Below are 13,566 nucleotides of genomic sequence, written 5' to 3' on the forward strand. Positions count from 1 at the left end.
TTTCTTCTTTCTTTCTTTCTTTTTCCTGCAAAAGGAAATACTTATTTCACAATTCAGCTAGCATGAGAACTCAGTGAGTCAAAATGCTAATTTTGCGGTAAGGTTTTGTTTACGCCAGGGTCATTTTATTTAATACTTTCTGTTCCTTAGACAAGTCTGAATATGTCACTGAGTTTTCCTTAACTCGGCATTGAAGCAATAAAAACTGTAGTGTTTTTCTTAAAAACAAACAAAATCCAAAACACATGCCTTACTTTCCCTTAGCACAGTCATCTTGTGTCTCCTTCTGCAGAAACTTGACATTACAATGTAATATTGTGGGGCTCCCAGAAGTCTTCTCTCAGTCCCTGTGAGTAGGGGCTCCAGCACTCCAGTTCTGCAACACACCTACAGCTCTACCTTCATCTGTCTTCGTCTATTCCATTACCTTAGTCAGCAAGGACCGGTTTCGTTCCACGGAGAGGGGGTTGGGGGTGGGGGATGGTTCCGGTGTTCAGGCGGTAATGAAAGCCGTAGGGAGCTAGGGTGGGGGGAGCACCGGAGAGCGATGGGGACCAGCAGATGAAGATTCATTCACTGGCTCGCCCCTCCGCTCACCTCCTGCTGTGCGGCCAGGTTCCTAACAGGCCCTGGACCAGTACTGTGAACCTTAGGAACTCCTCTTTCCCCACCCATCCAGGAGCTGGGTCTCTTTAAAGCGCTGACTATTCATGAAAATATGTCTGTTTCCAGTTGCTAGAACCACCCTTTCCTGAGGGGATTAATCTCAATTGAAAGAAGGAAGAGGTATGTTGAGTTTGGAGCCTGAGCTATTTCTAGGCTTTTTCTTTTTCCTGGCTTCCCCCTCTAATGTACAGGTTTAAGATCCTTTTTTCCTTATAGCTGAAAAAAGCAGGAACTATCTCTATAAGATCTTGCCTTTTCTGCAAAGAATCCACAGAGTGAATAATTTAAAAGTGCAGATGTGGAAAGGGCACCTCAGGCTGAGGCTGCTGAGTAAAAGATGTGCCCAAATTGGTATATGAATTTGTGAAAAGTTCTGGAGGATGTGAAACAAAATTTCTAAGTCCTCAACTTCCATTTCAATTCTTCACAGATACATTTATATTAAAGTGAAACCTACAACTTCCTCTTTGCATAGGGCCAGACAAATATGGTCTGAAGAGAAAAAAAGGCCAGTAAATGGTGTTCTAAACATTCCCCAGTACTTTAATTCTGCGAGGTATCATTTGGTCTAATCCTTCTGTAGACATTTTTGGTTTCTCAGTTTGACCCATTCTGTGGGCAGGCCAAAACTCCCCCTAAGTAACATCTTTGAGCCCCTTTCTCCAGGGTGGTGGTCTTTTCTTTTCCTAAATACTCAGTTCTTTCCATCTACCTCTAACATTAATTTCAAGAAGCAGACAGAATGTTCCTTGGTCCTGAAACATAATACCCATCCCTGTAAAATTATCACATTGCCTTATCCTTATACCAATTATACAGTATTCTTAGAATTACCCCCTCTTCTGTTATTTCAAGTTCTAAGTGAATTGAAACTAAATATTTCATTAGACCAATGATGCATCTCATGAAAAGTGATTTGTTCATACACCAATACTTCTTTATACAAGGTTCATGATCCAGCAGTATTTATCAAAAGTCAAAATACTATCCATAATTTTCATATCCGCATTTACACATCATGTAGTTCATTTAGTTCTTTGCTAATCCTAGTTACTATGAAGTTTTTCCATTTATTACACAGCTTCATGATTAATTTGAAAAGTAAAATTTGGATTCCCTATACTGTTATTGTTTTCTAATACTAAGGGAAGCATTTCATTAGTTTCTAATTTTAGAGCCCTTGCAGCTAAATTCACTCTGTAAAATTCTACTGACCCCTGTTACCCTTCACAGTTTTCTGTAGGGGACAGCTGTTAACATTGTGTTTGCGAACACGTAAATGCCATCCCAAGGGGGAAAGATCTTTGTGCTTCTATTATAAAGGGACACATTTTCTAACAGAGCAACCCTGGAAACTGAGTGAGAATTACTGAGTCAAGTGCAAATCCCCCCAAAGGCAGAGATCTCTGGCCTCTACAGAAGGTGCCACTTCTTCCCACCCCGCCCCTCCCCTTCCTCTCTCCCTTCCTTCCCCGCCCAGGGCGCTTGCTGGAAGGGCTGGCGGAGGGCAGGGCGACCGCTGACTCTTGGGGCTGAGTGCTCGCGTCCTCCCACCATCCAGGCGCCGGATTGCCGGTCCCCTGCCAAGACAGGTGACAGCCGCGGCCCTCTCTCCACTCCCCGTCGCCGGGAGTCTGCGCGGACGATGTTTTCCAGCCTGGGAAGGTGGGGTGCCAGTGGCTCCTACCAGCGGGTCCCCCAGGGCCCCGAGGCGCAGGTAAAGCTTCTTGGTGGAGGTGGGGGAGCCGGGGGCGGGGGTGGTTTCCGGCCAGTCTGGGGCGAAGGGAAGTGTGGAGAGCTGACTGTCCAGACCCTGAAGCGCGAACTGATGTCTTAGATCCCTGTTTTCGTAGTAATCACACACGGACAGCACAGACAGACACACACAGAACACAGATACACACACAGTAGGGAGAACTGAGATCAGTCCCCAGGGTGGTGTGAAACTTCAGCCAGCATGAGCTCAGTCAAGGTGGCTGCTGGAGAAGAGAAAGAGGCAGCTTTGAAGGGATAAGTGAATCCCCTGTAAACAGAAACAAGCATTTGAAAAAAGCATGAATGGACCTGACTTCGGCTGAAGAGGCAGAGGTAGGGATGGGATTCTGCAACCAGTAATAGAACCCATTGAAACCACAGGAGAGATCCGGGATAAATAAACTCTTGTATGTCAGCTGACATGGTATTGGGACACAAGCCTGGGGCAAATTCAGAAACTGCAGACATCTGACTGTGCCTTGCCCGCACGTCCCCCCCCACCATGTGCTTCTTCCACAATAGAAGTCATGTGCTAAGGCAGTAGTACAGGGAAATAAACCCTGCAATTGTATATCAGGAGAATTTCCCTAATAAAAATTCTATTTGTTTTGCTTCCCATAACGATACAAAACCGGGTCTTAGAAATAGTCTTTAACACAAGTAGTTCCGTAGTACTAAAAAGGAAAAAAAAAAAAAAGATTTCAAATTGAGTACCTTGTTCTGATCTTGGGTTGTGTTAGTAACTCCAAGCCTCAGATAAATCTGACAGCTGTTCTTCTGCTTACATACGACACCCTAAATTTCTTTAAAATTAAAACAAATTATATGTAAAGTACTCTTTTAAATCTATAAAATATAGGTATTAGATAAGTCCCTTAAAATATGAAAAAGCTCCACCAGGACAATATACCTTTTTCTACTTTAGACATGGCAGGCAGGCTTAATCAGCCAAACTGGTTGAATATCATTCGTCTAACTGGCCAAAGGCAGTGAATTACAAACAGGGGGGTGGGAGATTATGACTCAACTGCCTCACCCCAAATTCCACTTGACCCTTCTGCTAAGATTCCAGTGCTGTTTATTTCCTTGACTATTACTCACCCTCAGTAGCTTTATGGACCAAGAATCCATTTAGACAAGATTGAAAATATTCCTTTTAATTTCATTTTCTATTTCTTACTTCTATGATGCCAAGTTTAAAAAAGCAATTGATGGCTTCAAAGCATGTTGAAAACATTGTATGATTACATTTCATTGCTGAGGCTTTATATTTTTGACGTAATAGATCTCAGATAAAAATCCCAAGCTAACCTATAAGCCAAGAACATGACTTTCTGATTGAGTTTCTAGGGCTGGCATAGTGACCTATGAATAGAAAACCTCGAAAAATTTTGATTGGTAGTGATCAGCATTCATTCGTTCATCCATTCACATATTCAGTCATCTAAAACATGTTATGCCCTGGGCCCTGGAAATATAAAGATAAATCAAACATATTTCTGTCCTCCAGAGAAACTAAGTCTAGCAGGACAGAAGCACCCGTATGCAAATGACTGGATAGTCAGGTAAGAGTGAGGGTAATTCAGGGAGGACAAATCTGAAGAGCCTTTAAATCGGTCTGGAGGAGTATGTTGCGATTGCTATGGTAACACAGAACAAGAATCTGAGCCCTTGGAGGTTGGGATGGGACCACAGGAATCACCAAAGGCAATAAATCCTACAGAGGACTGAAGTACAAGTAAGATTTAGCCAGGAGAAGTGAAGTATAAGGCAGTGGACAAGTGGAAATGTGTTCCTAAGTAGCAGCAAACAGCAGCGGTGTGTATGAGGTAGAGCTGAGAGTATAGAATTATGACTGGAAAATAGAATGAATTTAGCAGATTCAATCTAGTCTTTTATACTTCTCAGTTGGAGGCCCTTGGGCAAGTTTCTTTAAACTCTAGGTCTTAGTTTCCTCTCCTGCAGAATGGGGATGACATAGTCCCACAACAAAGATATTATATTTAATAATATAGTTAGTATAGGCTCTGGCACATAATAAGTGATTAAGAAACATAGTTCTTTCTGCTTTCTAGATGTTCTCCTTTTTCCTTGAGCCTTCCTTCCCATAACTTCCATTTTCCCATAACTTCCTTCGTGATTCCCAGGACCCTCCTTTAATACCCACAAAGGAAGCTTCTGAAGTAAGGGGTTGTAGGATATTGTTAACTGTAGCAATCACACAAAATATACCCTCAGGAGGCCACATCTCAAGGTTGAACCCGAAGAAGACTGAGAGCAACACTTTTCACTAAATCCTGGACCTAAGCTATGCTATGAGCGAAACTTCCTGCTCCTCCGTCATAATTCAGAAATCATAGGACCACCGTTCAAATGAAAATTGCCCCTAAGTCATTGACATCAAGACCTGTTATGGGATGCCTACTATATGTCCAGTGGTAGATAATTACAAAGATAATAAAATAGCTTATAAAACAAAGGCCTGTAGTGGGCTTGGGGAGACTAAAGAAATGAGAAATCATTTGGTGTCAATTACATCTGCAGAGGAAGTGCTGTCAGAGAGAGAATAGTTGAGTTAGAAGGATTGCGAAATGTCCAATGGAGAAAATGGTAGTGAATTAGAACACTGAAAGATACTCTCAGAATTGTCATGCCTGGTTTTCAACACGGATGTTGCTTTGCAGCAATATATCAATAATACACTCAGTGAGAAGTCTTATACACTGTTGCTGCTTGGTAAGGCTTAATTACCTTTACCAGATATTTTACCTGCCTTCCATTTCTTCTGGGAAGTAAATATGCTTAGACTTCAGTATAAGATGCCTGGCCCACATCTAAGGAGGCTATTTACCAGAGGACCCAAAGAGCCTTGTATAAGATGCTTTCACGTGGAAAATGGGCCTAGAGTAAATATTAAATCAAATACCTATTTCTTGTCCTGCTAAGGTAACCTTGTCTAGTAGCTTTGCAAGGCTTTGGCTCTGAAAACAACAACCTTTTTTATTTAGCTAATGATTCTCTGGACAAGCTGGATCATGTCCTGGTTTGGGTTAGCTTGGCTGATCTCTGCTGAGCTCTCTCAGGCACGTACTGTCAGCTGGAGAGTTGGCTGGTGGCTGGATAATGTAGGACCAATTTCCTCATTAAGTCTGGCAGTTTTCAAGCTGTCAGCCAGGATAACAGGCTGTCAGATGAGAACCTCGCTTCTCCTCCATGTGGTCTCTCATCCTCCAGGAGGTTAGCTGGGGCTCAGTCGTGGTTCACTCAGGGTTCCAAGCATAGCAAGCCTCTTGAAGCTTAGAGTTGGAGTTCTCTTAACGTCACTCCTGTTGCATTCTCGTGATCAAAACAAGAAGCAATGCCAGCCCAGATTCAAGGAGTGGGAGATAGAGTCTGTCTCTTGATGGGAAAAACTGCAAAGAATTTGTAGCCATTTGCAGTCAGCCACAGAAATATATGTATTTTGGATGCGAATACAATGTTCACATTGGTGGCCAGTCATCAAATTGGCAACTCCCTGTAAAATAATATGTGACCTCCGAGTTAATCAGAGAGTTTTCAGAACATTTTCCCCACTGATATATGTACTTATTTTCCAAATAATATGTTTACTAACGAGTTGTGACAGTTTTATAGTTCACACGTTTGCGTGGTTGTTTGGGGCCACTATGGGATGAAAGTTTTACGTCTGTCACAGCATTTACTTCTTGAAATGATCGTATAAGGATAGATACCAATTTGTTGAATTACAGTTGACTGTTGAACAACACAGAGGTTAAGGGTGCTGAGCCTCACTGAAGTCAAAAATTCACCTGTAATTTATAGTCAGCTTTCCATTTTTGCTGTTCCTCCACATCCAAAGTTCCGCATCCCCAGATTCAAACAACCTCTGATTATGTAGTACTTCCTATTGAAAAAAAATCCAAAGGTTCAAATCCATGCAGTTCAAACTCATGTTGTTCAAGGGTCAACTGTGTGTGTGTGTGTAGACATATATATGTATATGTACATGTATATACATACATATATCTTCAATGATTTATAGTATATCATTTGCTGTAACTCAGAGAACAGATTTGGAGCAAGTATCATGCTTTCTCCTTGTAGTTAGGACATTTTGCTGTACAGGATGAAATATTGTTTCACTCATTACTTCCAGAATCAGAATTTTTAAAAATATGGTAAACGCTTTGAATATGAAATAGCACTGGATTAGAGAGGATCAATGCAAAAATTGTTAAATTTGGGACAGTTTCTAAGAATGAAATTTAATATTGTGATTAGTTGAACTTTTTAAAAGACAGAGATTGATGCTGACCTTAAAAATGTAAAATTATGATTTTTGAGAAATTCCCTTTTAAATCCCTCCTCATTTGGTTGAACTTACCAGGCCAGTGGGAAGAATTTTATGGAAGTATTATAACCTCCCCAAATAATATGCAATTGTGACAAATATATAATTATGTATGTATTTATACATTTATACAAATTACACAATTAAACACACAGAAGTAAACCAAATGCCTATTATAGTCTATTATTTTTTTGCTTTTCAGAAGAAAGACAAAACCGTTTCTTTTTTTTTTAAGAATTTTTATTGAGATATAGTTAACATACAATAAACTGCATATATTTAGAGTGTACAATTTGGTATTCCAATCTCCCAATTCATTCCCCCCCAATCCTCCCTGCTTTCCCCACTTGGTGTCTATATGTTTGTTCTCTACATCTGGGTCTCTATTTCTGCCTTGCAAACCGGTTCATCTGTACCATTTTTCTATATTCTGCATATATGTGTTACTATAAGATATTTGTTTTTCTCTTTCTGACTTACTTCACTCTGTATGACAGTCTTAAGGTCCATCCATATCTCTACAAATGTCCCAATTTTGTTCCTTTTCACAGCTGAGTAATATTCCATTGTATATATGTACCACATCTTTATCCATTCATCTGTCGATGGACATTTAGGTTGCTTCCATGACCTGGCTATTGTAAATAGTGCTGCAATGAACATTGGAGTGCATGTGTCTTTTTGAATTATGGTTTTCTCTGAGTATATGCCCAGTAGTGGGATTGCAAGTCATATGGTAATTCTATTTTAGTTTTTCAGGGAACCTCCATACTGTTCTCCCTAGTGGCTGTATGATGATGCCCATTCTAACCAGTGTGAGGTCATACCTACAAAACTGTTCCTTAATTCAGCTATTAAAATGTTTTAAATTTAGCTTATACATATATGTAAGCTAGGTTGTGTATATACATGTATTCATATACATACACACATGCATGTATATATATACACAATCATATATATTTGAGGAGCTATATATATCTATATGTATATATATATATAGAGAGAGGAAGTGTTAGGAATTTTAGAAATAATTTTCCTTTTCTACATGGTTTCTTACTATGTAAACAGTTGCAGTGTTGGGAGAAATCTTAAAATTCCTCTAGTGCAACCACTGTCCAAGAATATCATAATTGTATTCCTTAAAGATTATGATGTCAACATAGCTGAAGCATAAATGATTTCATGTTTACTTTCCCACTTGCTGACAAAGATATTTCAAATGTAAAATAAAGGCATACACTAGTTGTTATATTTTTCTTTTTTTCTTTAGAAATGCAGTCCAGAGAAAGATGCTTCATTCTTCAGTAAGATGACCTATTCCTGGTTTAGCAGGTAGGAATTTTACTAACTTATCTGTAGTATACCAAACCGAGGAAGATTTACAGATGAGAAAATTTGAGGCTCAGGGAGAGGAAGTAACTTGTCCGTTGATACCCATGTAGGAGCACACTGACCTGATGTTAGAAGTCAGTTTTTCTGGGTTCATGTTTCACTTTTGTGTTTGTTTGGTTGGTTATTCTACTCTTTAGTGGAAATGCTCTCATATATACTTATGTATACTACTATTAACACACACACAATCATTTTTGTAAGACATAATGTGATTCTTCTCATAGAGTTATTCATCTATAATGTGTGATGAGGGCTTTAACACAAGAATTACATCATATTAAATGAGAAGAGTTGATTTTTTTTCTAATTTTATAAATTCAGAAGCTTTCTTTAGAAGTGTATTTTCTCTACAGAAATTTTATGATAATATGAAACTAAATTTATCGTCTTAACTTAATGTTCCTTTCTCTACAATTGGTAGAGACAAAATTGCCCAATTGGATCTACAGATACATTCTCAAGAGTAGATGAATGCTTTAAAAAAAAAAAGAGAGAGAAAAGGCTGATTTTATACTAGATGCCCTACATTATGCTAATCTTTAAAAATGCAGAGATAAATGACTAGATCCTGTCTTCCAGGAATTCATAGTAGAATTAGAAAGATTAAGGAGTGCACTATCAATTACCCAAAAAGGCAAAGGACAACATAAGCATGGTGGAGAAACAATTTTCAGGAGTGTCATCTAACAAAGTTTGCACAGTTAGATAATGTTTCACAAGTGATTAATGGTTTAACCCAACATTTAAAAAGTGTAGGGGTGAGCCAGTGGCACTCCAAGTTGAGCAAATACCATAAGCAAACCACGAGGCAGGGTACTGATCCTTCCACATTGCAGGATGTTGGTGTGGCAAGAGATCAAGCTGGAAGGACAGATCAGAAAGAGTTCTCTAGGACATCCTGAAGATAGTGAGAAGCCAGGGAAGGATTTTCAATAGAGAGTGACATACTGTTTGCACTTCAGAAAATCACATTTGCAATTCTTTAGATATGATATGTCGGAGATGAAAATGGAGACAGAGAGAGTGGTTATGAGGCTCTTTGGGCATCCTGGTAGATTTATGGTTACTGTCTGAACTGTGGTAATGATAAAGATAATGAAGAGGAAGGAACAGATTTAAGAGCTATTTAGGAGAGAGCATTGGTTGTATGAGGAAATTGAGGAACTAGGAGAAGTGTTGAATAAATCTCAATTTCTGGCTTAGATAACTGAGAGGTTCAGGTGTTGTGAAAAATTTGTGAGTTCAGTTTGGGGAAGTCTCAATTTCCAATGCCTGACTCATCCCCATAAAAAAAATAGCTAACAGGTGTTTGAAATGTAGATCTCAGGGCTATGGATGTGGATTTGAGAGTCATTGAGTGTAGATCAGTAGTTGAAGCCATGAGCACGATTGAGATCATCCAGAAGGAGAGCCTATTGGATAGGATGAACAAACAGGACATTAGGCATCCTTGATATTTAAACAGTGAAGGAGGAGGAGGCTGCAAAGGAAGCTAAATATTCAGAATATTAGAGACAAACCAAATAAAGCATGTGATTGAAAGCCAGGAAAATTGTCAAAAAAGGAGAAATACTAAGTGACCAATAGGGCTAAATATTGAAAAGGGGTAAATTGAAATAAGAACTGAGTTTTCTCCGTTGTAAAGATGATTGGTGATTTTTATGAAAGCTCTTGAAGAAGAAAACTAATATAGTGAATGAGCAAATAATTGGGCAGAAGAGGTTGAATTATTCTAAGAATTCCAAGTTACACAAATCTAGGAATCCCTTAAAGAGGATGGCAAAAATTTTATGCCAGTATGCTACATTAAGTTATGCACTAGAAAAAATAAAGGTTAAATAGAAACAATGTGATCGTGGGCTATTTACAGTTAACAATTTTGATTTTTCAAATTTGTATATGTATAGATACATTTTCCAAACCTGAGTTCTATCTCATTCATGAATTGAGAGAAAGAGTGATATCTACACTGGCTTTAAAAATTTCAGACTGTCATTTTTAAGTCACAGGCTATCATAGTATTTAAATGATGCAAATAATTTTAAGTAAATGTACTTTAAAAATGTTTATTATCAAACTCAAAAACTATATGCACTTATGTTAAATATTACAAATAGCATTTGAGGAGGCTTAAAGTAAGAAGCTGAAATTAAATTTAATAAGCAAGATAAATCATGGCAAATTTTAAAATATGGCAACTCAATATCTTGACATTAACATCTTAGATCAAACAACCAATAAGCTATAATTTTAGTATCACATTTATTTTCTGTTTAAATTTAACATCTCAGAACTATATAGGAAATATTTTCATGGCACACCATTATCTGAAACTGTCATTGGCATTAATCTAATGTGGTTTCTTATCTGGTGATCAAACAATTACAGCTGAAACATAGCTATTGTTTACGAGAATGTCTCTTTGAAGACAGTGGTTAATTGTGTTCTCAGATCTGTTCTCTGAGTTACGGAATGAAGTCAGAAATTATTTCTATGCCAAATTCAAGCTCCCATAATTATATGGATAATTCAATTAAAATGTGCTCAGATGATACTAATAATTAGGAAATTATATGCCTATGAGCTTTAATTCCTAAGGTAGTAGCTGTCTAGATCATGTTGATGACCAAATAACTTATGAAGTTTTTATTAGCAAATATAATCTGTCACCAGTGTATAATATTCATGGTCAAAGAATAATCCTCTTGACATACATGGAAAAATCTTGTTAAAGTTTTTATAGGTCACAATTGAATTATTATTTTAACCAGGGGTACACTATTCAATCTGTCCTACCTTTTGCTCACGTGTTAATAAAACTTGTACATTACCTGACTTCATCCTAGCCTACTATTTTTGTACAGACTGACTTCTTGCCTTTTCCCAACACACAGTCACCCCTTTCCATAAATGTTTAAAAAGGTGACTAGCAATAAGGAAATTGATAATGCTACTATATATCTCTACTTTCCAAGTATTCAATTATTACTCATCTACAAAATTTACTTTTCATCTCATCCTCCTAGCCAGCTGCCACTGGTTTACTGCCTTTAACATCAGTTGGATGAGATATTTATGCACACTTGTTAAATAAACTCAAAATTCTCTCTAACGTAACAAAATTGAATACAGAGTGGAAAAATTGCACTTAATGACATTGTCTGCCTTTGGTTAAGTTAGCACTGGTGTATATCACATTTAAAAACCTGTAACCAGTCCCTAGAGTTCCTGCTACTTAACCATCTGTAAAAATGGGAAATTAATATTGCTGTGCATGCTTTAGAGAGTTGTTAGACTCAAAGTAATTTAAGTAAATGTTCTTTGAAAGGAAGTATCAATCTAAAAACACAAGATCCATGTATGTACCTTTACTGTTGCTTAGGACTAAAGCGCACAAGTTTGTGGGACATGGTGCATGCTACATTTCACTCATTGGGAGGGTCAACTATTGGTCCTAGTTGTTTTCCAAAAGCTGCCCCATCAGTTGATTTAAAGAAACACCACTTCCCCTTTTCCTGGCTGCTTATGTATAAAAGTAAAACCAGAGAAGAGCGAAAGAGGTGGGAGAAGCCCACACCTGGGAAAAGGGAAGTCACAGCCGACCCACGTACACCACAAGCAATTCAGTTTAAGTGTCACTTTTAGATGCTGCATTATTTGGAGACTCAGCATGAAAGCCAGGGGTCACTTATCCCCGTGAACCAAAACCGCTGAGTTTTGCACAGTTCTAACTCAAAATGCTGAGGCAGTAAATGTTATTAAAAATGCTTTTGTGAAAATCAATGCAATCTTATTTTGAAAATGAATATTTATTTTGTGGAACGGAATAGAAGGACTTAATATGACATAAAAGTAGTTTATTGCTTAATATGTTTTTAAAAGTGCACTGCAGGAAAATGTCCAGCATATTGAGCCAACAGAAACATGATTACAGAAGGTCCTTTCTTAGTACGTTTAAGCTTTTTTGTTAAATATGAATTGTAATATGTTATTAGGTAGTGTAATAAAAGTAAAATTGAGTCCAGTGGAGACTGGTTACCGCAGAGTTTAAATCCATCCCAGGGTCAATCAATTCAGATTGTTCAGTAGCAATGACAATGAAAGCAGTTCCAATTTGGAGTAGTGTAATACTTTGTTATGGTCTCTTGGACTAATATACTTTATAATGGAAAGAACTGAAGCTATAGAGTCAGAACACCCGGGTTTAAATGTGATTTTAAGTTCTTATTGAACAAGTCATGTCATCAAGCTCAACACTGAGTATATCTGAACTACATCACTTAGGAGTATGCTTGGCTTCAGGGAACAGAATAGCCAAATAATAGTAGCTTAAACAGATAGGTATTTACTTTCTTATGTTATTGGGTAGTTCACCAGCTGGGAATAAGGCTGGTGAACTACCTCAGAAACATCAAGGACCCAGGCTTTTTCTATCTTTCCAGCCCCTATCCTTAGTACTTGGCTTTTCACCCATGGTGGCAAAAGATGGCTTCTCCATCTCAGACCATCATGTCCTCAGTACAGGGAGGAAGGAGGTAGGGTCAGGAAAAGGGAGGCAGGCGTTTTCTCCTTTTGAAGTTTTGTGTCTTCATTTATTTTTCTTGGCTGCATGGCTTGTGAGACCTCGGTTCCCCTACAAAGGATTGAACTTGGGTCATGGCAGTGAAAGCCCTGAATCCTATCTAGCAGGCCACCAGGGAACTCCCTGTTTTGTACCTTCTCTTAAAAAGAAAGTTCTCCTCAGTAGATTTTTGTTTAGATTTCCTTAGCCATAACTGAGTTATTCTATATATTATTAATGCCAAGCAAAAGTTCATGAGATTACCTAGACTGATTTAGACCAATCATAGTTCATAACTCTGTGGCTGGAATAAAGACTTACTCTGAGTTCAAGAGATTTTCAGCTGAATAAATACCAGTGGGTAGGAAGATGATGAGGTAGAAGGGATGGGTGTAAGGTAAATGTAAATCATTGTCTGCCACAATAACCTTTGTGGTGTAACTAGACCATGCACCTTAGTTTGCCTGGGAAAATCTCAGTTTAGACCCATTGTTCTTGCATAATTACTCACAATGTACTCTGGGGCCAGCTCTTTGAATGGAGGAACATGGAAGTACTAAGAGGCTGGCAGTATCTTGCTGTGCTCTTTCAGGCATCAGCTCCAAAATGGCTCTGTCACATGGCTCATATTCTTTTTTTTTTTTTTTTTTTTTTTTTTTTAATTTATTTTTTTGGGGGGTACACCAGGTTCAATCACCCGTTTTTATACACATATCCCCATCTTCCCTCCCTTCCTTGACGCCCCCCCAAGCCCCCCCCACCCTCCCCGCCCCAGTCCTCAAAGGCATCTTCCATCCTCGAGTTGGACTCCCTTTGTTATACAACAACTTCCCAC

General features: G+C 38.4%; 1 protein-coding gene across 5 annotated transcripts in view; it reads left to right on the plus strand.

Annotated features, from left to right (window-relative positions):
- The first annotated feature begins 2,238 nt into the window (after positions 1 to 2,238).
- Positions 2,239 to 13,566, plus strand: part of LOC130830253 (multidrug resistance-associated protein 1-like) — an 86,437-nt gene continuing 75,109 nt past the window's right edge. For all 5 annotated transcript variants that reach the window (XM_057697359.1, XM_057697360.1, XM_057697361.1 and 2 more), the window contains exons 1-2: positions 2,239 to 2,383; positions 8,049 to 8,110. In XM_057697359.1, the coding sequence (XP_057553342.1) occupies positions 2,312 to 2,383; positions 8,049 to 8,110 (134 nt within the window). In that variant the 5' untranslated portion in view covers positions 2,239 to 2,311. The remainder of the gene's footprint in view (positions 2,384 to 8,048; positions 8,111 to 13,566) is intronic.

Source organism: Hippopotamus amphibius, chromosome 10 (assembly GCF_030028045.1).
Source record: "Hippopotamus amphibius kiboko isolate mHipAmp2 chromosome 10, mHipAmp2.hap2, whole genome shotgun sequence".
Classification (NCBI taxonomy): Eukaryota; Metazoa; Chordata; class Mammalia; order Artiodactyla; family Hippopotamidae; genus Hippopotamus; species Hippopotamus amphibius.